General features: G+C 41.3%; 1 protein-coding gene across 2 annotated transcripts; it reads right to left on the reverse strand.

The window, feature by feature from the left end:
- Positions 1 to 1,307: 1,307 nt before the first annotated feature.
- On the reverse strand, positions 1,308 to 21,672 carry LOC149737137 (sal-like protein 1). 2 transcript variants are annotated; one of them, XM_089876303.1, is made up of 16 exons: positions 21,048 to 21,672; positions 9,074 to 9,168; positions 8,924 to 8,963; positions 8,405 to 8,551; positions 6,455 to 8,029; positions 5,972 to 6,211; positions 5,155 to 5,713; positions 4,835 to 4,967; positions 4,419 to 4,578; positions 4,141 to 4,217; positions 3,730 to 3,834; positions 3,429 to 3,512; positions 3,050 to 3,244; positions 2,592 to 2,742; positions 2,113 to 2,234; positions 1,308 to 1,810 (listed from the first exon to the last, which is right to left on the reverse strand). In XM_089876303.1, exons 1-16 carry the CDS (start codon positions 21,487 to 21,489, stop codon positions 1,802 to 1,804), a joined length of 4,134 nt encoding a protein of 1,377 aa, XP_089732429.1. In that variant the 5' UTR covers positions 21,490 to 21,672; the 3' UTR covers positions 1,308 to 1,801. The 2 variants fall into 2 exon arrangements, with proteins under 2 accessions (XP_089732429.1, XP_089732430.1); XM_089876304.1 differs by lacking the exon at positions 21,048 to 21,672 and adding an exon at positions 16,688 to 21,005.
- Positions 21,673 to 25,300: the final 3,628 nt, after the last annotated feature.

Below are 25,300 nucleotides of genomic sequence, written 5' to 3' on the forward strand. Positions count from 1 at the left end.
TAACTATAATTTGGGATAAAAATTGTTAAATACGTACTAAAGACAAAAAAACTAATAAAACCTAAGAGAAAATTCCTTAACAAGTATTAGTAAACAGAATCCACGTAAGCATTTATTTTGATGAGTCACTGGTAATAAGAAAATGCAAAATAATTCTCATAGAAATCATAGCGAAAGAAATGTATTCATCCCCAATGCAAAACACACACACATACATATTACATTCGAACAGGAAATTAAACTGAATAAAATTGTTTCATTGTTGCATTTCATCAATATTGTTTGTTCGAAGGCCTAAAGTAGGCTACTCTACTATTTTTAACAGCAGGACAAGATGTCCAGATGCAAAGTTCAAACTTTGCTTCGATTTCCTATAACTTTCTTAAAACAACATTACTAATAGTTAAAGATTTCTTTTTTCGTAAATACGGAGACAAAAAAGTCCGCATTCAAAACTGAGAAGTCCGTATTCGGTCCGTGGTCCGCCGGTTGCTCTGGTTTAAAAAGTGCTTCCGGGTCTGCGCTCCCACACGTCGATTTCCTCAGAGCGTTTTTTCTCACGGCGCTTTTTCCTTGTGGTGTTGCAATTCGGAAAAAGCGCGTGCAGAAAAAAATAATGCTCCGCGTGCTGTTGAGTGTCGTAAGCAAATGGGTTTACTGAATGATAGAACCAGAGTAATAGAACACTGTCACATAGTCAGTAAGAACTAGACTGGAAAGTGTGTAAGAACAAAGTGTAGCGGAGAAAATTTTAGGAGAAGTTTATATTCATTAGATTAATTATGCAAGTTAAGAAGACTTTATAGAGCTACTATATGAAACGATTACCTAAAGATATTGTTAACTGAGACCGATGGTTTTGTTAAAAATGTAACTTGTTTTATCCCCGCATGGCGGACCACCGAGAGTTGTTATAGCACGGGTGTTCTGTTTCATACACCTCGTATCCGCTTTAAAGGTAACATATCATTTATAACAACCAACTAGACGTTGTAATTTGCATCATGTGCCGCCACATCTAAACTGTCTATATTAGAATAGTATTTTAAGCATTTGGTATCTATAGTGGTATGTTTTCATATATAGGTTATTGGTGTAAGATGGGAAATGCGGTCATTTTCCATCTTACCGTTCAACTTAGTAGTAAACAAAGCCTATTCACGGAATTGTATAGCCGTATCCTTCCATCATATTTTGTTAAAAACACGATCGTAAAATATGGGACATTATGTGCTGCAGGCATTCCGTCTTTCCCATACTTGTAACCGTGTATGTATAACTGTAGTCTTGATTTAATCAAATCCACGTTCAGTTTTGTCTTAGTTTATTATAACCGCAGTGTCGACAATGACAGTTAAATGACATTCATTGGCTTATCACATTTGACTAGAATATATACAACGCACAAAACTCCACGGCACGACAAGTTTCGTTCAGCGCCCACACAACAACAATAACATGAACTTGCTACAGTGTTTTATCGAGGCTGCCTCTCAGTAGGTATAGCAGCAATTAAAAAAGTTAGGTTATTGCAAGTACAACTCTCGGTAAAGCTTCAAACTACTCTGTCTAGCGCAAGTATAATATTACTGCATCACTACTTGCAGCTTACGTACACAAAAAAGGACTAAAATCTATCTATACAATATACTAGACGACGACCAAGGTATTTTAAGCACATAGGATAAAGTTTTTCTCGTAGTTGAAGAATTCTCTCGGGTGGTATATATAAGAGTGAAGAAATAATACGTTGATGTCGAAGTCATATCTTGTTTCGTGGTTAGGTTTGGTTCTTGTACTTTTAATTTACCTGTGACAGTATATATTATAATATTTAAATTTTATATATGTGGGGAAACAGTGCAAGGTTTTTAATATCTAGTAGGCTGGGAGAAGTGGGACACCTTTTCATTCTATTTCCTCGTCCCAGTAAACAAAGAACATTAAAAGAAATATAAAACCGTAACCTCACGACACCCATAGACCGTTCATAATTGTTTAAAACACGATCAGGATATTTGGATATTATGTGCTAAATATGTCCCGCCTTACCCCACAGTACTATATAGTTACACCTGTTCATTATTTAGTCCTTTATATATTTTTACCAACCTGTTCTTGTGTTCTTTGGTAAGCTTTCCAAATCCATTCTGACGCAGCAGCAATATTATTAGATCTCTCATTCCCCTTCACATGCTCCCCTGCCGTTGGTACATGGTGTCCCATTTGTGCACCTGTGTGACAAAACAACCATTTAGTCTGTTTTCCCGCCTTTTTGCTTACGTAAGTTTTGGGGACGAAAAGACAAAATACGTAGCCATAATCTATTTTATTCAGTCAAATCTCCTTGGCTTCTGTAACATCGTATTTCTATATAGACACAGTACGTCCTAGCACTATACCAATCAAGTCACAGTAATTAGCCCCCGGTCCCTTAGCGTAACAGAGCGTTTTGATAAAGTAAGAAATGATTGTGGCCGCGTACCAGCCAGTATTTTGGATATTGGGTAACGTCAATCTTTTACACTTTTTCAACAGGTGAAATGTGTAATAGGGAAATGCATTTAAATTTGAGACATGTTTGAACTAACCTACAGAAGATGGCGGAGCATGACCATTCGGATGCGGCAAAAGTAATCTAGCTGCAGCTGCATTGTGAAGATTAAGCATCCCGTTCGCATGAAACCTCGACTCTGCTGATGCCTTCGCCCCGATCAATCCTGAAGCAAGCGCCGCGTATTGCTGCAATGTATACAAGGTATTTAGATCATTTGCTTGTTTCTGTTTTTACATGTAGTTGTCGTTTTAGCAATCCCGATGCTTTATGTTTGCAAGTAACATTTCGTAGATAGCAAAACCAGACCCATCGAGTTCAAAACATCGCGTTATAAACACAAAAACATTAATATATTGCTAATTGTCTTGCATAAATCGAAAAAGCATTGTGACCTGTACTTTGCAAATGTTATATATTGGCACGTCGCATTTTGTGTATAGGTAACCTTGCCTATTAGAACGCAGAATATCGTTAATGTTAGGCCTTACGTACCTGGTAGATTAGGGCAGGGTCTGGCACAGCTGGTATTGGGGGAGCTGCTGGTCTCGGTCTTATAGCTTGGCTTGGTGGGTTAGAGCTAGAGTTCGAAGTATTTTGCATCCAAGGTGAAATTAATGGGTTGTCCATCGAGATACGTCTACCGCGCCGTGAACCCCCTGCTCCCCAGACGTGCGTGCCCATATGGACCTAAATAAGATTGTAATATATAAGCACGTGGAGAACGAAATTAGCAGCAAAACATGCTACGATTTCTCGTTAAGATTATTTTTCAAGCTGACTTTACATGTTTAGGTTATACTTACTCAACGCCCATGCGTAATGTATTATGGGGTATACAAATATATCTTTATGGTTTGTAGTGGTTGCATACCTTTAGGTTTCCTTTTGTTGTAAATGCTCGTCCACATACGCTGCAAGCAAACGGTTTTTCGCCTGTATGTGTTCTGTTGTGTATCTGCGTATAATAAATGTATAAATGAATGAATGTAAATTGCTTTATCCTCGCGTAACCGGAAAACGACAGCCATTATAACACGGATGTTCATACCATAGCGAACTTAATACGTGTTCATACACATCTTGCCAGCCTACGAGTTAGGTTACCGTGTATGTTACTTTGTGAGTGAATATGCTTAGAAAGATCTGCTGGCGTGATAAGGTGCGTTATTTACCTGTAGTGAACTAGCCGATGAAAACTGTTTCTGGCATATATGGCACCAATGTCTAGGATAGGTCCGCTTTGCTGTGGATTGGCCGTCGCTACTTTCGCTTGGACGCTGTAATTTAAATAAAGTTTAAGAAATTTGCGTAATTTTGCCTTGTTTGTAAATAATATCCAACAAAATAAAAATTCACGTTCCGTTCTATTCTACGTGGGTAAGCTTCTGTAGCGTGATATGTCATAGGGCTTGGGATTTGGGCAAGACTTGGCCTATATTACCCCAACACCCAGGGTGCTATACTGTATCGACCTCAGTAGATGTTGAAGCCTGCCGCTTTCCGCAAGGTGGCGACAGGGACCGTTCACATTAAAACACCAAGTACCCATATTATGTACATGTATATACTATAGCAAACCTTACCTTTCTTTGTAATGCTTGTTGGTTGGAATTAACGATGGTAGCGGGCGAGTTTACAGGACTGTTCGAATTCGAGTTAGCTGGAAAAAAAGTTACAGAAATATGTTAAAACGCCGTCACTTTAGAAACATGGTAAAAATATTAAAATATGGTAAAAATATGGTAACCATGGTTAAAAATACATGATAAAAATATGGTAAATTGGGTAACATTTAAAACATAGTAAAAAAAAGTTTTCTCGAAGATAGTAAAACGCCAATTTATTTTAATTTTTTTCTTACCAGTTATAGGAGAGGTTTCAACCGGCTCCAGTAGGTCGTCGTCCACCTCGTTGATATTGTGTGTTAGTAAATGTTGCTTTAGGTTGCCTTTGGTGGTAAACCCTCGCTCGCAAACTCGGCACAAGTATGGTCTTTCCTTTGTATGAATTCGTAAATGTATCTAGTTGATGAATGTAAATGCGTTGAATGAAAGAGTTGTGGTTTTAGCTCCACATTGAGCACAATTTTGTAAATGGGGCACCTTTAGCACCTATTTTATCGTGTTTTAAACAATTGACAACGGTCTAATGAGGGTCGTGAGGTTACGATTTTTTATAACTCTCCGTCTATTACCAAATGGAACGAGAAAACATAACTACACGCGCAGTCATACCTATATAATATATCTTATGCCATCTGAATAGTTCGTATGTTACCTCTAACGCGCTTTGGCAGGTGAATGGTTTGTTGCAAATCTCACACGATGTCGTCATCTTTCTTGCCCGCATTTCGCCCTCTAGCGGGTTCCGCACGTTCATTAGTGGCATTCCGCTTGGCCGCATTATGGCGCTGTTAAGAAAGGGTGAACAATAGGTCAAAAAATGTACATCAATTTTTTTTCGTGCAAAGCTCTCTTAAATTCCAAAAAACAACATATTTAAAACATTAAATAGATTGCGCATTTTATCATATCGCTGGTTTGAAAATTAAAAACACCGAGTAGCAAAGTTTTATCTGAAATAAACTTTATCGTTACCTGTTCGACGCGAGGTGCGCAAGAGCGTTCAGTGAGTTGGATGCAAGTTGAGGTGGCGATTGAGAAGATGGGCGATGGTTGTCGTGTCCCATCATTCCCGCATTAGAGTACATTGATGAGGTGATTACACCGGGTGAGTTGGAGTTGGAGCGCGTCAGGTCGAGAGCTGATATCCCTGATGTAAGCGGTTTGGTCACGATGCTGTCGCTTGTGCCAGGTAGCGGTAGACGCTCATTTCCTTTACCGTCAGGTGGGGATAGAGAGCTAGGTTCTTGCTCGCTGTTTACACGTTCTTCAGATTCATGCCGCAAATGCGGAGAACCAACGGGAACTACTCTGTCGTCGGGTTCCGAAAAGGTTTCGCGATCCGGAGACCTTTCTTCGAAAACGTCGTCGCTTGGCTCTGATGTATCGGCGCCTCGGTTCAAAGGCTGATTCTCGATCTCAGTTATTTGGGCCGGCATGCGGATGTCGTTTTCACCAATACTGGGAGGGAATTTGCCTCCAAACGCTAAAGGTATTTGTCCCTCGCTGTGGCGACCGTGTAGGAAATGAGCAACTGTGAAATAAATAATGTTAGTCGAAGTTTGGATAGTTGTTTAACGTTTACTCTGTCGCTTTATATATAGGAAATTGAATGAATGAATGTAACTTATTCATCCGCGCGTGGTAAGACATCAGTTGTTATAACACGGTTGTTCTGTTTCAGACACCACGTAAGTGCCTGCTTATGAGTTACCACATACGTAACTTAGTGGGATCATTATGTTCAGGTATCTTGTTCATATATTCACATTAGTAGCAGCGGCGAACTCACCTTGTTGTTGTTGCTGACTGTGCATGTACAGATGCATTTGCATGTGTTGTCGCATTGACTGCTGGTCCATAAACCGGCTCCCGCACAATGGGCATTGTAGTGACACACCACGCATAACTGAGGGGTTGGTGGGAGGAGATGAACGTAGTTGTTGTCTATGAACGCTGCTGTAATGGGTACGCAAGTTTCCTCGAGTAGTGAAAGCCCGTGAGCATAGGTCGCACTTGTATGGTCTTTCGCCTAAGGATATTAACGTTTATTATATAGAACTAAACTAAATACCGTTAGCATCTAAAACCCTTATTTCCTAACCGTGTTTCACAAATCTAAACAACTTCGTTTAAGAGTAGTTGGACCACAGATATATATAGTAAATTTTCATATTTAATACCAAACCAGACAAGAAAACAGAATGAATGTCTTCTCCTACCCCACCCTGTTATAGATATTAGCTTTTAAATTTGACTGATCTATGGTACATACCTGTGTGCGTTCTGTAGTGCAGTTTGAGAGCGCTTTGGCAGCTTAGAACGCGATGGCAAATATGGCACTCGTTCTTTTCCAGTTCCTTCCCCTTGTCGATTTGGTCAACCAGTTGTTGTAGTTTCGATGTCTCAGAAGGAGCATTTTGCCTTTTGCTCGCTTCTTCATCATAGGTTGGCCGGGATCCCTCGCTCATGTGGCGGGGAAGAGCAAAACTTGGCGGCGACGATGACTGGTGTAGTATTCTTGAACTGTTATATTGGTTCTCCATGTGAGATGAAGACATTGACCCGTGTTGTATGTAAGGGAAGCCAGCGCTTTGATCGTCGTTGTTGCTCCTTTCTTCTTTAGGTTGGTCGAAGCTGGCCTGTCGGTCCTTTGTGTTCGAGGTTGTGTCTTGATGTGAGAGATCTTTTGTTGCATTTGTATTCACAGAAATCTGTGTTTCAATGGGCCTGTAGAGAGCTGGAAGAATATCAGACTTGTGTATTAAAGGTGGGGGGATGTGTTTGTCAGGTACTGGCACTGGAAGAGCGGTGTCGGGGTCTGGAACCTCTGTGAAATCCGGGATAATTGACATGCCGTACGGAATGCCAGAGCTCGTAGGGACGTTGTCTAAGTATTCAGGTATGGGGTTGGCATTCATTTCAATGTGAGGATATTTTTCTTGGTGCCGAGAAAAATGGACTTTTAGATTCCCCTTTGTTGAGAAGCGATTTGCGCAGATGTTGCATTTGAACGGCCGTTCGCCTGTGTGTGAACGCAGATGAATCTGCAGCGCACTCTCGCTACCGAAAACCTTCTGGCAGAAGCGACACGACCTCCTGCTAAGCGATTCTTCAGCAGTCCCATAACCCCCTCCAGGTTGATTGGGATCGCTGTTCATCCCGGAGCAGTTCCGGTAAAGGGGTGGCTCTTGAGGGTTTCCAGAGGGTTTCCTTCCTCCATAAAACGCGTTTTCCTCCTCTCCATTCTTCGTTCTACTCTCTTGCTGCAAAGCTTCGTTCATTTCCATTTCAAGATCTTTAGCTTTGGGCAGCTGAGAAACTGTTTCGCTTAATTTTTCCACCGAAGTATTATTTGCATTGAAATGACGGCCAATGGCCGCAGCAACTGACGGCAGTAAATTGTTTCCCGGCGTATGAGTCCCTGACATTGAGGCGGCAGCGGCTAACAACTGCTGCATATTTTGCAGCTGAAAACCGTTAACTCCTGGCATGCCAGACGAGGGAAATATAGGCGGTTGGTTGCGTGTTGCTGCTTGTGGGTTCGACGCAATCACTGTAAGCTGCAAATGTAGGAAATTGAGCATTTGAACCTGATACATCTGCTGTTGTTGTAGCATCCGAACTTGGTCTTTTATTTCGTCCAGTTCTCGCCCTTCGTCGTCTGAATCGTTCAAACTTTTCACTTCATGTACATCGTTAGTCTGCTCCCCTGTGTTTCTGTTTTGCAACGTCTCTTTCTCCCCACCTTGCGATAAGTTCATCATATCGTCTTCAGTTGAACTCGTACGAACATTCTCTGTCCGATAAATTAGATTTTCCGGACTTGTAGGTTCTTCAAGCACTTTTTCTATAAAAAAGGACATGTAATTAGAATACATTTGGTCCAAAGCATTGACTGTATAAAACAACAGACCAGAGACTCAAGAAACTATCAAGACCTTTTTGTATGTTTACCTTTTTAATAAAGATGAATTTTCGGTTTAGCCCTAATAAATAAAGTTATGCTTATCCATTAAAAGAAACTAAAGTAACAAACTACACCAGTTATATTCAAGTTGACGACTGCCCTTGCTTTTTGACACCGAGTTCCTCAATGTCTCGTAAAGTAGATGATGCACAACGGTTATTAGATTCAAGTGGAATATCAGAGAGAGCCCTTTTCCCCAATACGAGGAACTTTGCCCCATGTTAAAAGCCAGATTTAAAACAATAATCTTCCCACCTTCTTCTTCTTCATCTGGATGTTCGGGTCCACTGGATTGAGCGAATGGAGAAGTCCTTTCTTCTTCCTCACTTTTCATGAAGGTTGGATGAGAAGGAATCTGCTCGTGGTGATGGTTTGAACTCGGGAGGGATTGAGTTACAGCAACTGTTAATGTTGTAGAATAGATTAAATTCTATATAAGTGAGGTCCTGGGTTTTAGGCATTACCCCCAACGCCCAGATTACTTATACAGTAGGGTGGGGGAAGACGGGACATCTTTAGCACATAATATCTAAATATCCTAATCGTTTATTTAACAATTAACAACGATCTATGGGAGTCGTGAGGATACGGTTTAATAATTCTTTGAATGTTCTTTGTTTACTACAAAATAGGACGAGAAAAAAGTATCAAAAAGTCTCAACCGTTTACATTATGCAGTATTGGTAATGGTTTTAACAATTCATACGTTAATATACCATTTGGTTTACAAGCGTCAATGCGCAACCGCGTTGTAGATTGAAAGTAATTGCTTACCGTTCATTGCGTATCTCTTGTCGATTCTGTAATGCTGTCTCTGCGTTTAAAATCACACAATTAGCATTATCAGTATACGAATCTAAATCACAACAGTAATACACATATGTGGATGTGGTTGGTAATTATAAACCGGTAGTTTCAACCTACCCAGTCGCTTTCCTTTGAATAATCAGCACGATAGGGTAGCGAGTCGGCTTCTTCGTGGAAGGCCAGTTTGCAGTCCGGTGTCTTATCTCTGTTTTCTGCAAGAATCAATATATTGCGATTATAAATTCTGTCGCTGCGTTTGCCTCGTGTTGGAATTTTTTCAGACATAAAAGCCCGCCGGCGAAACCAGGCTTTTAGAGGCAAAAGCCATATAACGTACCCGCCGAAAAATTAAGTGGTTTCGATCTTTGCCGTGTAGCGTTGCTTTTCCATGTTGGCGTTACGATAAACAAGATTGTTATTCATTCCGTGTTTTTGAAGCACGGAATGTTTCATAACATGGCGACGCCCATGCTTACTTCTTAGTCATAAGCGCGTCCACATAAAAGCATCGCTTCGTGGCGTGAAACACAATAACACATGTACGCGGTACTTCTAACGTTGGCTTCAACATTTCTCGCCCTTTTTGTTAAAAGCAACAATATTGTTTCACCGTTTGTGTTGTTTAAGTAAAAACCGGCAAAGTGCCGAAGCCATTGTCCTTAAACCAAAAATCGAAGACCGCTCCATTTACCCTGACAGGGCTCATAAACGATAAAGCTGGTATTACTTTTACCCCGCGCTCATAAAGTATGTCGCTTTAATAAAATTGACATCGAGCACTATAAAGAGTTTAACCAGACATGAGCTCCTGCCTTTTCGGTGCTCTGCGCTGAGGCCGCGGGCTCGAGGCAGTATGTCATCTTCAATCGATCTGCTCGATATTAAACATTCGCCATTTTGTATCGAGCCATCGCTACGGTTCCATTTTGATATAAAGTAGGGTGGGGGAAGATGGGACACCTTTAGCACATAATATCCAAGTATTCTGATAAGGTTTTAAACATTTAACAACGTTCTATGGGGGTCGTGAGGATGTAGTTTTAGAATTCTTTGAATGTTTTCTGTTTACTACTAAATGAGACGAGAAAACAAAGCTAAATGGTGTCCCATCTTCCCCCACCGTAATGTAGCTCCACCCTGAACCTTATATCACAAAACATTGCGCTGATATTACCAACAGTTTGAACGTAAAATTCGACAGGGAAACCCGCTGTAACCCAACACCCGTTTCTACCTGCCTGCTTCGGCACCGGCAAACAGAGTAATCTGACACCCCGCTTCAAGAGCGGCGATTTTCGCACCAGCAGTAAGCAAAGGAAGCAGCTACTGGCCCTCCATGTCGAAAATCGCGCAGATTAGCAACGAACCGTGTAACCTTTGTTTCGACCACCGCAAGCTTAAACTGCTGTTGTTGCTCGACGGTGATGCGCGTGTCTACAGCCCATGTGTCCTTATACCAGGAAGTAAACTGTATTTTGTCGTTTACAAACCCCCTGCATGTGCAGCAAAACCGAGCGGTTACGGCGTTGGAAAAATAACTGGTAACGGTGGCGTGCAAATACTGAGTAAGCTAAGTCGGTGGGAACGAATTACAAACTACTCCATACGTTGTCACATATGCTGAACTAGCTCCGTTGTAATAAAGCAAGGTGGGGTAATATGGAACATGCTTTCAACCCATTTTATTACCCTATTTAGTAATAAACAAAAAGTATTTACACAATTAAAGGGGCGTTGTTAATTGTTTAAAACACGATCAGGAAATATGGGATTCAGGTGCCAACGGTATCCCATCTTACCCCACAGTACTTTATATACAACCAGTATCGCCATTCATCTTTTCTCTTTCGTCTCACTGGTCAGTCTCCCATGAAATGAGTGATCATTCGTGGTAACACAATATACGCGATGGCAGTATAAGGAAATTTAGCAAAGGTGTTTCTATTGCACAGCACGACCACTTTTAAACGTGGACAGTCTACTGCTGGGCAAAAAGCTTAGCTACAACTACGCTATGCGCGCTAAAACCAAACCTGAATTTAAACTGCAAAGCTTAAACTTGCTTCACAACTTCCAATAGGGTCGAGTAAAGTCAATTTTTAAAAACATGTTTTACCGATTTTTTTGTGTTAAAGTTACATAAAATAATTTGTATTTTTGTTAAATTTGTGGTTATTGTAGCTGTTGTAATTTCTATGCTTATTTTTTCTTAGTGAGAAATAAGAGTCACCGCAACACTACTATAGTCTATATGGGTAACTGAATGTTTTCTTTTGAACAGTCGATGTAATAGCAAAGGTATATTACATTAGTGTATATAGCAACTCACAATGCTATCGCATTGCAACGGTTCGCTTTGTAAAACTACCACAAAATCCAATGATAAAAATGACACCATAGTTTTGCATGATGGTAAACATCGAAACGGGAGCACTGCGCACGAATAACTTTGTTTGTTACATTACAATGCTCATTGTACGTTAGATTGTTGCCTAACAAGCAGTATATGGCCGAACGATCGAATGACAACCCGCATTTTTCTTTCTAAAGGAGCAAACCACTCGTTTGGTCTGTTCGTGTTTTCTGCTTCACTGATTTCGTAATTCAAATCTAATATCTCATGTCCGGATGAGAGATTGGAGACTAGAACGGCGACATGGGTCTATATATCCCCCCCCCCTCTTACCGGTTTTAAGGGTCAGATAATTTAATGCAACTTAAATCCGGTGGTCAGGCCCCTTTGGTGTGGTTTACCCGAGTTTATGAAATGGTTTCTAGTTGGCCGACGACGCTGTAGTTTGTGGTCATTCAATCACGCCCAGCGACCCGGAAAATCTCCATATTATGCCCGCCGCTTGCTAAACATTATACCGATCCATTGAGACAGTGCCAGTACAGGTGCCGAGCAGTATATTATTTCGTAATAATCGCATAGCGGGTTTTAACTTCCTGCATCGTCGCGCTCAGTCGCGGAACTACGCTGTTGGTTTTCTAGTTTTACAGAACTGCGGGCGCGCCAATGCTTTCAGTGTAACTCAATCTCTGCTCATCAAATAGCAAGCTTGTATGGTACGGCGCTTTTGGGTGCCCAGGATAAACCCTCACATATGCGATTAGTCCGTCATAACTAAAGGATTGCCGGCAACGAGGCGAGGCCTGCCACACAAGGCGTCGCCATATTCAGCGGCGCAATCCGTCGCCACATTGACGATAAGACTCGTCAGCTTATAATAACTCGGTAGCGTCCAGTGCAACAAAACAACATGAACGATGGACAGCAGAGTATGACGGGCCTCCCCAACGGTTTAAGTGCCACCAAACCATGATTAACGTGGCGTGGCCGACCGCGAACGGCCAGCAACAACGGCGCCGTTTAGACTGCTCGAACCCGGCCATTTAGCCCACTTCGTGCATGCATTAGTCGCATTAAGAGGTTACTAGCGCCAAGCGAGGTTTACATAGATGCTTAGCCCTTCGCTCGTTCCAACGCATCAGCGCTGGACATCTCGTTTTAAATGAGGGGCGTAATATGGATGGGTTTGCGGCGAAGCGACCCGGAACGCGCACTGGACAGCTTATAATAAGTTTATGGCGTGCTAGTTCTACAAGCGGAGGGACGGCAGGAGATTAAAATACCTGGCCGGTGAATTCATGACAGGAAGGGACTACGTTCCTAACTAATCCACCGTGTCCAGATTTGGACCATTTCAAATGACAAGCAATTACGACTTTTTGATGAATGCGTTTATCGTATTACGTTATCGTTATCAGTATAGGCTACTAGATTTCATATAGTAGGGAAAGTGGGACACCTTTTCATTATATTTTCACGCATTTGGTAGTAAACCAAGAACATTTAACGCAATATGATACCGTACCCTTACGACTCCTATAGACCGTTGTTAATTGTGTAAAACGCGTTCAGGATATTTGGACATTATGTGCTAAAGGTGTCCCGTTTGCCCGAATTTTTATATGTGCAATTTTGAGCAGTATTGAGTGTTTTGTTTTTGTCAGATATTAACATAGCGCTGTTTTCCTGAGTTTGTTTCCGTATAGTCGCCATATTTGCTCAGCTGAATGAAAGAACGTCTCGCAAAGGAATCGCCACTTCTTATTCTTAAATAATTAGCGCAAAAATCGAAACGCAGCACCAAGTACTTTATGCTGGTACCGAGTGGCTTTGAGTGTTGTTAACGGGTCGTCGAAGTAAAGTAGTTATGCTTAAGTTATGTACGAATCGAACCGGGTCACGCCCTTTCTCTTAAGTTCACACGTACCGGGTTTTGTGCCGGCAAGTGCTAATCCACTTGATCGGAATCGTTGTGCGAAAAGAGTATTATCCCATTTCCCCTTTACCGGGTGTGGGAGAGAGCCCATCTCTTTCACTCGGACTCATGTTGTGAAGGATGGGGCGAATGGATAATTGTCCCAATCGGTGTGAAACTTACGGTGGGCATATTCGTCATCGCCAGTATGAAAGTATCCGTAGAATCACGCGGTTAATTAACGAAACCACTCTCCCCACTTGAACACTCTAAGACCAACTAAACTGTGCGCCTGAAACGCATTCAAGTCTCTGGTATCGCGAGCTGTAATTTCAAGCGGGTAAAGATGTTCAAACACTCAACTAACTCGGGAATTATGTTTCCTTTCATGTCACCAATCAGCATTTCCACGCGGTTTTAGAACCTTTGAGACGACGATAAATTAAAACGATATTTTACGCGGAACCAGAAGCACTTGGACACTTCTGTACAAACACACATAAGAATTTAAGACAAGTAGCTTTTGATGCGCGGCTGCCACAACGAGATGCCGTGACATGCGCCACGAAACATCAGCCACAAATATCATACAACCCCCTATTGTCAGTTGTGATAGCTCGTTAACGATTCAGTATCGTTATGATTCAACCTACAGGTCAAGTAGCTGCCAACCCGTGTAAATTGCTGGATATCCGAAGCAAGCGTATATGAGCACTTGAAGGTCATATCTCGTCGCCCCAATCTATTTTAACGTCTCGAATATATATTGTAAGGCCTGTCAATCGTAAAAGAGCCAGAAATCGCGTGTGCGACAATCAGGGTTGCTTGGAATCGATTTCCGGCAATATTAAACTACGATACCGAGATATAGTTGTCGCTTGTACATGTTCGGAATTGAAAGCAATTTTCCGCGTCTTTCGTCGCCCAAAAATATCGACTTTGCCTTATCTTTAACGGGCCACCCAACAAACCTTAATGGAAGCACAGACGTTCGTTTTTTTCATATACCCAGTCGAAATATGGCGTGGTATTGGACGCCGGTCTGCTCAGCGTCAGATTCGGCCAGTTTATGACATTCGTGTTGATAAGCGACGATATGCTTTCGGCAACCGAGCGGTCGAGCCCGATTTCGGTGCAAAGCCGACATATTTATAACACACCAGTTCGCGCAGCGGATGTGTTAGCGTAAGCACAGCAGCGAACAGACAAAGTACAGCACCGCAGCAATACGCGGCTTGTCTGATCGGAAAGATTGTATCTGCACATAGTTCCTGTTGGTGTCGCGTGTCACTATAGCGGGGCTCCATCTATTCTTAAGAAATCGACGCGGTTCTACCTAAAGCCCCGCTAAGAATAAACCGCTTTGCTTTTTAATAGCCCTTGTTGTTTATATGATATTAAACACTACTAGTGCTAACCATACACAAAGCAATTACTGCAAGGCCACTTTCAACACGGCCCAACCGATGCGACCATTGTTTTAATACCGTTCCTTACACAGTATTAATCATAAGAACACAGACACGGAAAGCACATCAATTAATATTGAAAGGTGGTAAAGTCATGTAAAAACACGGCCCGCTCAAATCGCATTAAAACTAATCGATGCAGTAACAACAACGACGTCGAAGCTCACTTGGATTAATACTCGCTTCAAATCCACTGACGTCATTTTAAGTGATTCTTCCCCGATATTTGATAAAACAATGGGAATCGTGGACAAAGCGATCGCCTTGTCCTAACAACTTAAAAAGCTGTTCCATAGTAAAGTCTACCACCACATTTACTCGCGTACAGTTTACGTTTTTAAATTTTTTTTAAGGAACCATATTTATTACACACTACTTGACACGCAACTAAATTATTTTTTTACTTTCTTATTTTCAACGTCAACCTCGTTCCACTTACGTTTACAAATTCGTAGATCAAATCAAAACACGTTCCACTTCACACATACTGTAATTTCATTCAATTTCTAGTAAAGTTTTGAAAGTTCAACCTGCACCACAAGTGGTATATAATGCCATAGAGAAGTATGCGTTTTGAAAACAATTTTAGTATCTGCAATTAAACGGTCATAACTCAAAATCGCGACAAATCGGGCGAGAGTAATACGCCATGGGTTGCAAGCAATACAAACCAACAACGGTCCTTATTTCGCTGTGTTTTAATTCACTTGTCAGTTTTATGACGAACATTTATTGCCGATGGGTCATAACGTTATAGCGGTCATTTGAAGAAATGCCAAAACACATCATATATGGTTATATATAGTTTTATGCGCCATTTTTTAAAACCAGGACTTAATTTTATTAATTTATGGCGAAAAACTCCCCTGTCTGTACATTGAAGTTTGATTAAGTTTTTTTATTTTAAATATTTGGCAAAATATATATATAGCAGGGTGGGGGAAGATGGAACACCTTTAGCACATATTATCTAAATATCCTGATCGTATCTTTAATAATTCGCAACGGTATATGAAAGTCGTGAGGATTTAGTTTTATAATTCTTTGAATGTTCTTTGTTTACTACTAAATTGGACGAGAAAATAGAATGAAAAGGTGTCTCATCTTCCCCCACCCTACTATATGTATAAATGTTTTCTCTATTTATTATTGTCTACATTTTCTCTTATACGTAAAAAGATTTAACACCCCGATAAAATAGGCAAAATATTACATAGGTTTAAGCCTATCTTTCCTTTTAAAATGAGCATTCGTGTCTTGCTTTCATACTCAGTAACCGTGTCGGTATTTCATAAGCATAAGGTGTACAACAGGCACGGTATTTTAAAATTATATTGTTATGTTGTGGTCCATCAAAACCGAAACCGAACAACACAGAAAATACGTCGGTTTCCTCAGTCAAATAAATACCAGTAAGTCAAAGCTCTTTTGCTCATGACGTTTCATGCACCGATATCTAGCTTAGATTAAAAGCAACACCGACGAAGTAACGCTTTGAAGGCGAGGTGTATGAAAATCAGGCAAGTCAAGCGGTACACCGACAAGCAAAACAAAAACAACGCCAGGGCAGTTTCGCTTTGCGTAAAAGTGGTGAAGGTTTAATTGAATCGTAAGCGTCGACTTTTAGTTGGCAAATTTTCAATCAAAATGGATCTCAGGCGACACAGTTTACTTTGATGGCAAAAAAGTCAAAATTTAGGATCTTGTAAAAAACATGGCGCCAATAAATAAAGCGTCGTCGATCGTGGCCCTATATAGCCATTACCTCACAAACCCATGGTTAAGTCATACCACGACTTTCTCATGTACCGTGTCCTCGTTACAACTTTCCCCCCTGAACGTAAAAGCCAGGTGTATGAATGTCAAATATAGCCGATTCGGAAAGCAGAAAAATCTTTGTTGTTTTGACCTTTCGTCACTTCCGAGTTAGTTGATTTTATATTTTAAAATAAACACCCGTGTGACGTCACATTTTAAAATAATTAAACACTTACGTTCGAATCCCAGGTTTCAGTCTTTCACCTTTTCAATCGTCGCATACAGCATTTAAACAAATTTAACTTCACTGTTAAAGCTAAAAACACGAGACACGTTATATTTTGTCACAAAGGGAGAAATGCTAAAGTGCTGCTTCTATAAAACCAGCTATTACTTAACTATTCAGTTTTAGTTTGCTCTGTAGATTGACCTTCGTGTAAACTTACACTGAACTTTAAAAGCATTTATTACTCGGTTTCTCTGCCGGATGGCGAGGTCATAATTCATATTTCGTCTGTGAATACCACAGTTAGTACCTGCCATTCGGCCAACGCTGTAGCTTGCTTGATTTGATTCACCGCATCGTGCCATAGGCGTCTGATAACATGACCAGTAATAATAGTGTCGGATAATTGCCTCGTTCATGTGCCTGCTTAAATGCAGACAAACCATGGGCATCAATCTGTTCTATACAATAGCCGAGATAAAAAACATGAGTGTGTATCCTGTCCCCGGGAGCCTGAATTGTTGCAACGTGAGCATCGTCCTGTGTATATCTGTTCTATTGGCGCGACTGTGGCATATTTTACCTGACACGAAGCATTTCTCCCTACATGCTTAGAGTTGTCCCTAATAAATGTATACTAATAGGTTTACACCTAATGCAGTCTTACTCGGTCGTGTACAGTTTTCTTAGCATGACTGGATGTAAACTTATCTAAGTTTTGGTGAATCCTTTTTGCAATAAACCTTCAGCCCATCCAGGTTTCGGATGACTGTCCTTAAAATTACTGCGAACTTTAGAGTCGTACAGAGCGCTTGTAACAACGTGCCGAATGAGAAGTGCGTTTCACGACAAAGGCAATGGATCTGGTGTTAATATTTTATGACAAACATGCTGCATTATATTTTAGACAGATTTGGAAAGGTCCAATGCAACGAACAATATTTTAATCTATTGACCAACAAACTTGCACCCTTGCTTTAAACAACACTCGTGGTGAAACTCTTGCTTTAACTAACATGTGCGCCATATATGACGGAATGTTTATATTTATAACCATAGACCTATCAGTTCTAACAATTATTTTTAAACAACTCATTTCCATCTCCTGCAGTCTACCTGCCGCGAATGCAAACGAAATAGCAGAGACTTGCTACTGTTGGCTTGCATAGTGTTTTTTCACACATAAGCCCCATGTAAACACGCATTGTTTAATCATGGTCTGTCGCGTTCCTGATAGTAACTCATAAAACCAAATAAAAAACCCTTATGCAAAATGTTTTCAGCCACAACGAGGCAGTAAAGTCACTGACAACAAGGTCAAGGGTCCATTAATCGCTACTATGACCATTATATTGTCTCTAACGGCCGTGGTTGGTCGTAATGCGTAAATAAAATTAAAATCCTGCGTTCCTAATTGACCACTTCAATATTTTACAACCGGTACAAAAGACCTTTAATAATATAACTAGTTTTGAGGTTATCAGTCATAAGTTGATGATATCATTTTGTATTTATACGAAAAACACGCATGCGTCATGAGCTTTGTAATTAAGATTACGTTGTACAAAAAAGTTAAGTGTTTTATTCTGTTTTCCCTCTGAAAAGTCTACATTTAAAGTCTTGGGGCAATTTCGTCTTAAGTTTCAATACTCAGTAGCGAGCGGGATGTCTGCGCAACACGGTTGCCGAATAAGCAATTCAAAATGGTGGTTTAAGGTCGATCCACGATACGCGAAGGAGATGCGTGGACGTTGGTGGCGTTCGACTTGCCGTAATACAAGTGCAAACGACACTATTTCTGATCTCCCGTTGTCACTTCAGCTCTTGCGCGTACGACAAAAATCCAGGAAATCTTCCGACGGGGGTCTATCGAGCTCGTTTCGGTAAGCAGTCACATGAGTGTCTTTCCTTCGTCCGCCCGATTTCCTATATCGCCCGCTAATTAACCGCACATTTTGCTTTGTCTTAAACGTTTTGGGGGTGTGTAATAGCCCGCTTCTCGACGAAAAGCGCAGGAAAAAGCGTGGCAAAGCTTCGTGAGCCGCACTTGCAAGTATTTATTCGAAAATTGCAACCAATGAACACAAGAAAAACGTCTTACATTTTCTGACGAAAGTTCCACGTTGCGCTGAGGCCTATATCGAACTAACAGACTACACACAGCATTTCTCGTCAGTTTATTTCGCTTTTAATCTAAACACGTCACCGCTCACTTAAGTGGTATTTCGAATAGCCCGTATGCGACTTATTGAAAACAAAAACTAGCCCGCGGGTCCCAGGGCTACCGGGTTACACTACTGAATGGAGCATGTCGACTCGTGTTACGCCATAAGGGTAAGAAAAGGGGGCGCGGGTTTTAGAGCGCTAACAATAGTACCATGTTATAATAGGTGATAATGTTAACTCGAAAGCAACACCGGCTGTTAAGACTTAATATCCGTGAGTGTGATGACGCGTAAAACTGTTTCGCTCCTCACAATTAACTAGAATGCACGTGTTTTTAGCCACTGTCTACAGTAAACAACACCTTCGTAGCCACAATACTGCAACAGGGGCATGCCTCGAATTCTGAGTGACGTACCGCAATTTAGGTTGATAACCTGCGCGACTATAATAATAATAAAGGGTCATCGTTCGGTTAATACGCTGAGACTGCACATAATGAAACTTTCTTATAATGGCGTCCTTGTGGGTACGTCCAATAAAGTGACTGACGAGGGAAATTGCACGTTTGGACCACTCTGTCATCATCTGCCTATGATAGCGAGGCAGAAAAAGTTATAAAGACAGCGGGCAGCTTATAATTTGGTCCGGACCGTAATAAAATCGCCATGCTTATTACCACAGCCTACGGTTCTAAAGCAGATGTTTTGAGAAGTCATATAGCGAGGTCTCGGCCGGACAGGAAGCAATTTACTTTTCCATCGTTGTCCGGAAAATTGCAACAATAACTTCACAACCCGATACTCATACGCGTGTCATAACGGTAAGCACTATATCAACTGCAAGGGCGCGCAGAGATAATAAACATGCCATGAAACATCGCATTTATATCTTCGAAGTCCGTATATAGGGCGCTCTTAATAAGTTACAACTACAAACGTTTGTTGACTTATTTATTGACGTTCTCGTACGTTGAAAAGTGATTTTTATTTTCCGAACCGACGTATTGCTTTTCCCTGTTGCACGAGATAGCCGCACTTTATTTAAACGGTTATGAGAGTTTATTTTTTCGAGACTTGATTGCAGGAGAAGCGGCCAATGGGCATAAAAAGTGGTTTGTTTTACATTATATACTTGCTCGCAATTGCATGAATCTCGGTCAGGTTAAGACAACAATAAACCATAAGCTTTTCGAATTGCAAACACGGAAAGTCAAACGTTGTATGTTGATGTCAATCAACTGCTTGCCATGTGCATCTCCCCCTAAGTGGTTATATGCATAAGCCGTATATGTGTATATGCGTCCTCAGGGATTATTGTCTTGTTATGCTAATGCCACGGCCTGTCTCTGCTTTCGGTTTCCGAAAATCGCCGAAGTTTTCCGAAACATTGCACCTGACCGCAAACGAAGAAACCGCCCTACATCGAGCAATGTAAGGCGCAAGTTCGGTGTGCGGTCAGCGGGCAGTCATAATGCAGAGTTGGGAGTCGACGCCGCTTTATGGCCCGTCTGTACATAGGGTTTGCGTGGCGGCGAACATGCCTGCTCCATGAATCATTTAACGAATTATAAATAATAATTCATACAAGACCCCGTGCACCGAATTATGGAAGGACGCGCAAATCAATTGCGACGTGCCCGACGCGCGAACATGACAAAAAATAGCCGGCGAAAAATTGCCGAATCCCGGGCGCTGCCGATGCGACACGAGAATGCGACGGATACGCGATGTTTCAGCTCGCTTTTGTGACGTGCGGCACCTATGTTTATCTCATTATGATTGTCCATCGATTTTCGGGAATATCTCCACGTTTATATTGCATTAGTCTCAAGTCGTCCCGGCTTCCTACGCCCTGTACCGCTGAATACATCAATTTTATTGATATTTATTTACATAGCACGAAAATTCGGTTTAATCTAATCGGCTAACACAGATCAATCAGTGTCATTCCTGTTTAGGAATTACAAGCTAGCGCGGTGAATAGCAACGTTGGCAGAATTTCCCGGATTTTCTACATATCTCATGTCTCCGTTGACACACGAGAATATATTCTAGAAATATTCTATTATGTGCGAAAGGACCTACAGCGTAGGCCTAATATTTCGGCCACAGTAGACCCATTATCTCGACACCCAGAGATGTACACATATACTCTTAATATTTCCGCTGGCAAACTAAGAAAATATTTTAGATAACACCACTCACCCTGCTCTGATGGCACGTGTTGGTCGCCGTTGGTAAAGTCCGTCCCACTTTCCTGATTCGCTTCGTTTCGCTTCTGCCTCGCGTACATTTGCCCGACCTCACGGCGATCACCGGCTGTGTCGCTTTTCTCAGACATCGACCAATCTTCCGCCATCCCGCTGCGATTTGAACCCTCAAACCCGGCAAAGGTCGGCGCATCTTCCCTGACAGAAAAATCGCATTCCGGTGCACCTGGCAGGGTATTGTCATTTCCTATGTCTCCGACGCCGGAAACTAGCTCCGGTTCTTCTGATCCGCTCATTTCGATCGACATTTCGTCGCGCAAACTTGGATTCTCTATTCCTTCAACCAAAGCTTCGTCCGGCTGTCCAATCGCGGTCAAATTGTTCACTTCTACTTCGTCTTGTACTTGCTGTGGGTTCGACTGCTTTCTACGCGACATGCTTTGTCACCCCGAACCAGGGCTTTGCCGTCTTCGACCTAACTCGGTGTAATGGCGTTGTTTCCTGTGCTTCCGACACTTAAGTAGCCAGAAATCAGCAATCACAAGCAATGCATACACATCTGTGTTCTTCAACGGAAACAACACACACACCTGAAAAATAATTCTTAGATAGTAAAACCGCGAAGCGAAAACAAGGCACTATGACGTCATAACTCTTCTTGTTGCCGCTACCGAAACAAAGGAGCATTCTTGCGAAACAAAGCTAACGATCTAAGGACTATACTGTGACCACGGATAGCCCTCGGGTCAGTTATGGCGACTCACTCTTATTATTTATTCATATAAATTAAATATCACCACCTGTCATGGAAAATGAATACTGGGGCTACTAATTAAACTCAAGACAGAGAACCAAATCTTTCTGTAAAAAATACTCTGCCTAAAATCAACGTGTTACTTTTTCGGAGCGTCCAATGCGTGTGGACGATAACTACGAGTGCTCGCCACTGTTCCTTGCCGACGAGTAAGCCCATCTAGCATCTACCCGAAACTGACCAACCAAAGAGTTTTTTATCCGCAGTAGGGTCGGAAGAGAAAAAACTACTAATGACGGCCGTGTTTGCACGATCGGTTTGCGCGCGTCGTTTTATGTTGTCGCGAAGTGTTTGTGCGAGCGCGCGGCGACGACTAACATATCGATCCGATCCGAAGACAGAAGACAGCGTTTATGTCGAAATAAATAAGCAACTGGTGACGTAACCGGAAAAGTTGGCAAAAATCACGAGGGTGCTCTTTTTCGATTTGACCAAAAAGCTCCGGCTTAAGTTTCGATTCATCGTAATCATGTCATACAGCACTTTCAAAGCGTGGTTTCTGCAACGGTTAGCTAACTTCTGCTTATTAATCATGATAACTGGATTAGCTAGCCCTTACGCTGTTACCGTGTGCAATTTATGCTCGACTACACTATTCAGGATTCATAAGCGGCTGCTTACTACAGCGTTTGATCGAAAATGGTAAATTCGAAGTTTTTTCGCGATCGTCGTTTTTCTCCGTTGTTACTTTATACTCTGCCGTCAACCAGGGCCGGGTTATCTGTCTACCTTTTACAAACAAAAGCTCTCGTCCCTGACAAACGACCTGCATGCCGAAGTGGACTACCGATTGCATTTAATGAACAAGGCAGGCAATTTCCAGCCGACTTAACTCGTGCAATGTGGCTTTTCTGGTTGCCTGCTGTGGTCAACGTTCATGGGTGGAGCTCCTACGTCACTGGCCCCGGAACTTTAGCTGGACCTTGGAAGAGGGTGAAGGCTGCTAATTAAATTTACTGTCAAATTTTGGGTTATTTTCAGACGCGCTAATTCGATGCAATTCGTGGTCGAACAGACGCGATAATTCGTTTTTGCGGCCGGCCGTATTATTTTATTCCTTACTGACAGATTTAGCGTCTTTTCTTTTGATATTAACTAACGATTTTTTCGTCAATATCGCAGAATGGCGACTCACAGCGGTTGCCATATACCGGAGAAACGTTTAAATAGTTGAAAAAATCCGTAATTTATCGCCAAAAATCGATGCTAACGGCGTTGGGCTTTGCATTTGCTGAACACGCCACCACGCATGTACCCTAACGCTCAAAATCCAAGATCGAAAATTAGACGGCAAACTAAAATCATTTTTACGACGAATTTGCCATAATTAAGTTAAACGTAGCAACCCGGCACGAAATCGCCGCCGCAGTAAAAAGCAGTGCCGGGACAAACTTGCACAGTAGGATGGGGGAAGATGGGACACTCTTTAACTCTGTGCTCATGAGCCCCATAGACCGTTGTTAATTGTTTAAAACACGATCAGTATTTCTGGATATTATGTGCTAAAGGTGTTTTCCCCCACCCTACTATATATATAATAGGGCCATGCAAATGCACCTCTAAGCTTTTATAAACCCTTACACAACAGTTGTACCCGACTCACCAAATTCGTTTGTTTTTCCACCCCGTACAGTTTACACTCGCGCTGTATAAAACAGTCTCCAAATTTTAATTCCCAAAGACCATATACAGTTGTAAATTTTTTACTATCTTGTCGACAGTCTGTTCCTCGTATACCATCTTACGCATATCTAGTCATTCACCACTAGCTCATAAATACCACATTAAATTCCAATTAAACTTATATAACTTTTCAAATATAGACAAATATGCTCAACTATAATCGGATGGGGGAATATGGGACATCATTAGGGTGGGGGAATACGAGACACCTTTAGCACATAATATCCAAATATCCTGATCGTGTTTTAAATAATTAACAACGGTCTGTCTCATCTTCCCCCACCCTATAATATATATTCAGTTTACTCGCAATGCAAGTAAAACATATTTCAAACTGTATCTGAAACTCCACAAATAATTGCATTACCATATAGTATGCTAATAAAACTATGTTTTTCAAATATTTTCATGGTATAAGTACCTACTATCTATTGTTGTTTCTTCGTCTATTTAACTACCTTGGTGTTACATAGTTAACCTTAGTTTAACCGCCTCATGTAACGACCTGCGCCTCATATGACCATAATATACAAAACGCTCGTTTCAAATGCACTTTTTATCTTTCTGAATGTTGCTTTACGATATTATATTACCCGCACATTATATTCATGATATACTCGTCTCTTTATACAGGGGTCAATGGCCCCGCGTATGTTTTACTCGCAGCTCGTAATTCGCAGTTAACGATCATTATAAGTATATAGCAAACCATGTATAAATGACAAGCGATATGACATCTATGGTCCCCCTGTCGATTTTTTACATAATCACAAAGCATCGCGCTTATTAGCTTTAGTCGGTTTCGTAAATTTGTATATTGGCGCCAGGTGTATTATAAATGTGACAAAAATCTTCTGGCATTTGTCGTGTAATGGTATTATTTATACGTTGTTATTTTTGAATTTTACGTCACACAGTGCACTCAATCATAAATAACATTATGACGTAGCAATAAAATCGACGGGATAGCTCTCTTGAGGGGTGGGGAATGGCGGTCGCATACATGGAACAATATGATTCTATGCATGACCGAAATATTCGCAATAAAACTTTTTCGGGTCATAAAGTGTGTCCGCGGAGATGCGCATACCCGCAATAAAAACTAATCCGAAACAAGAAATATCGACCACCGAAAAATCGTATTGGTAATGTAGGACACATATAGTAGATTGGGGTAAGATGGGACAGATTTTCGTTCTCTTTTATCATCCCATTTGGTAGTAAAACCAAAACATTCAAAGAATTATAAAACTGTATCCTCGCGCTTCTAAAAGAGCGTTGTTGATTATTAGAAATAAAATGAGGAAATATCCATCTTACCTCACAATATACGATATGCCCGAATAAACAATAGTTATATGCTGTTATAACGACCATAAACTGTTTCGTTTACGAGGTTAATCACACAGAGGTATGCCTTGTACGAGCGCTGCTGGGAACCGTCAGTTATGATAATATATCAGAACCTCACATAACCCATGCAGCTGGCAAAATAAAACGGTGCTTATACACTCATAAAGATGCAATAAATCTTCGCGTGTGACCTACAGGTCATTTATTTATGAAATAACCGACTTATGGTATGATGTAGTAAAGTTAAAGTATCTCACATGCACATGATACTTTTTACATAGTAGGATGGGGGAAGACGGGACATCTTTAGCGCATAATATCCAAGTATACAAATCGTGTTTCAAACAATTAACAACGGTTTAAGGGAGTCGTAAAGTTAACGTTTTTTAATTCCTTGA

This window comes from Ciona robusta, chromosome 4 (genome assembly GCF_009617815.1).
Source record: "Ciona robusta chromosome 4, ASM961781v2".
Taxonomy (NCBI): Eukaryota; Metazoa; Chordata; class Ascidiacea; order Phlebobranchia; family Cionidae; genus Ciona; species Ciona robusta.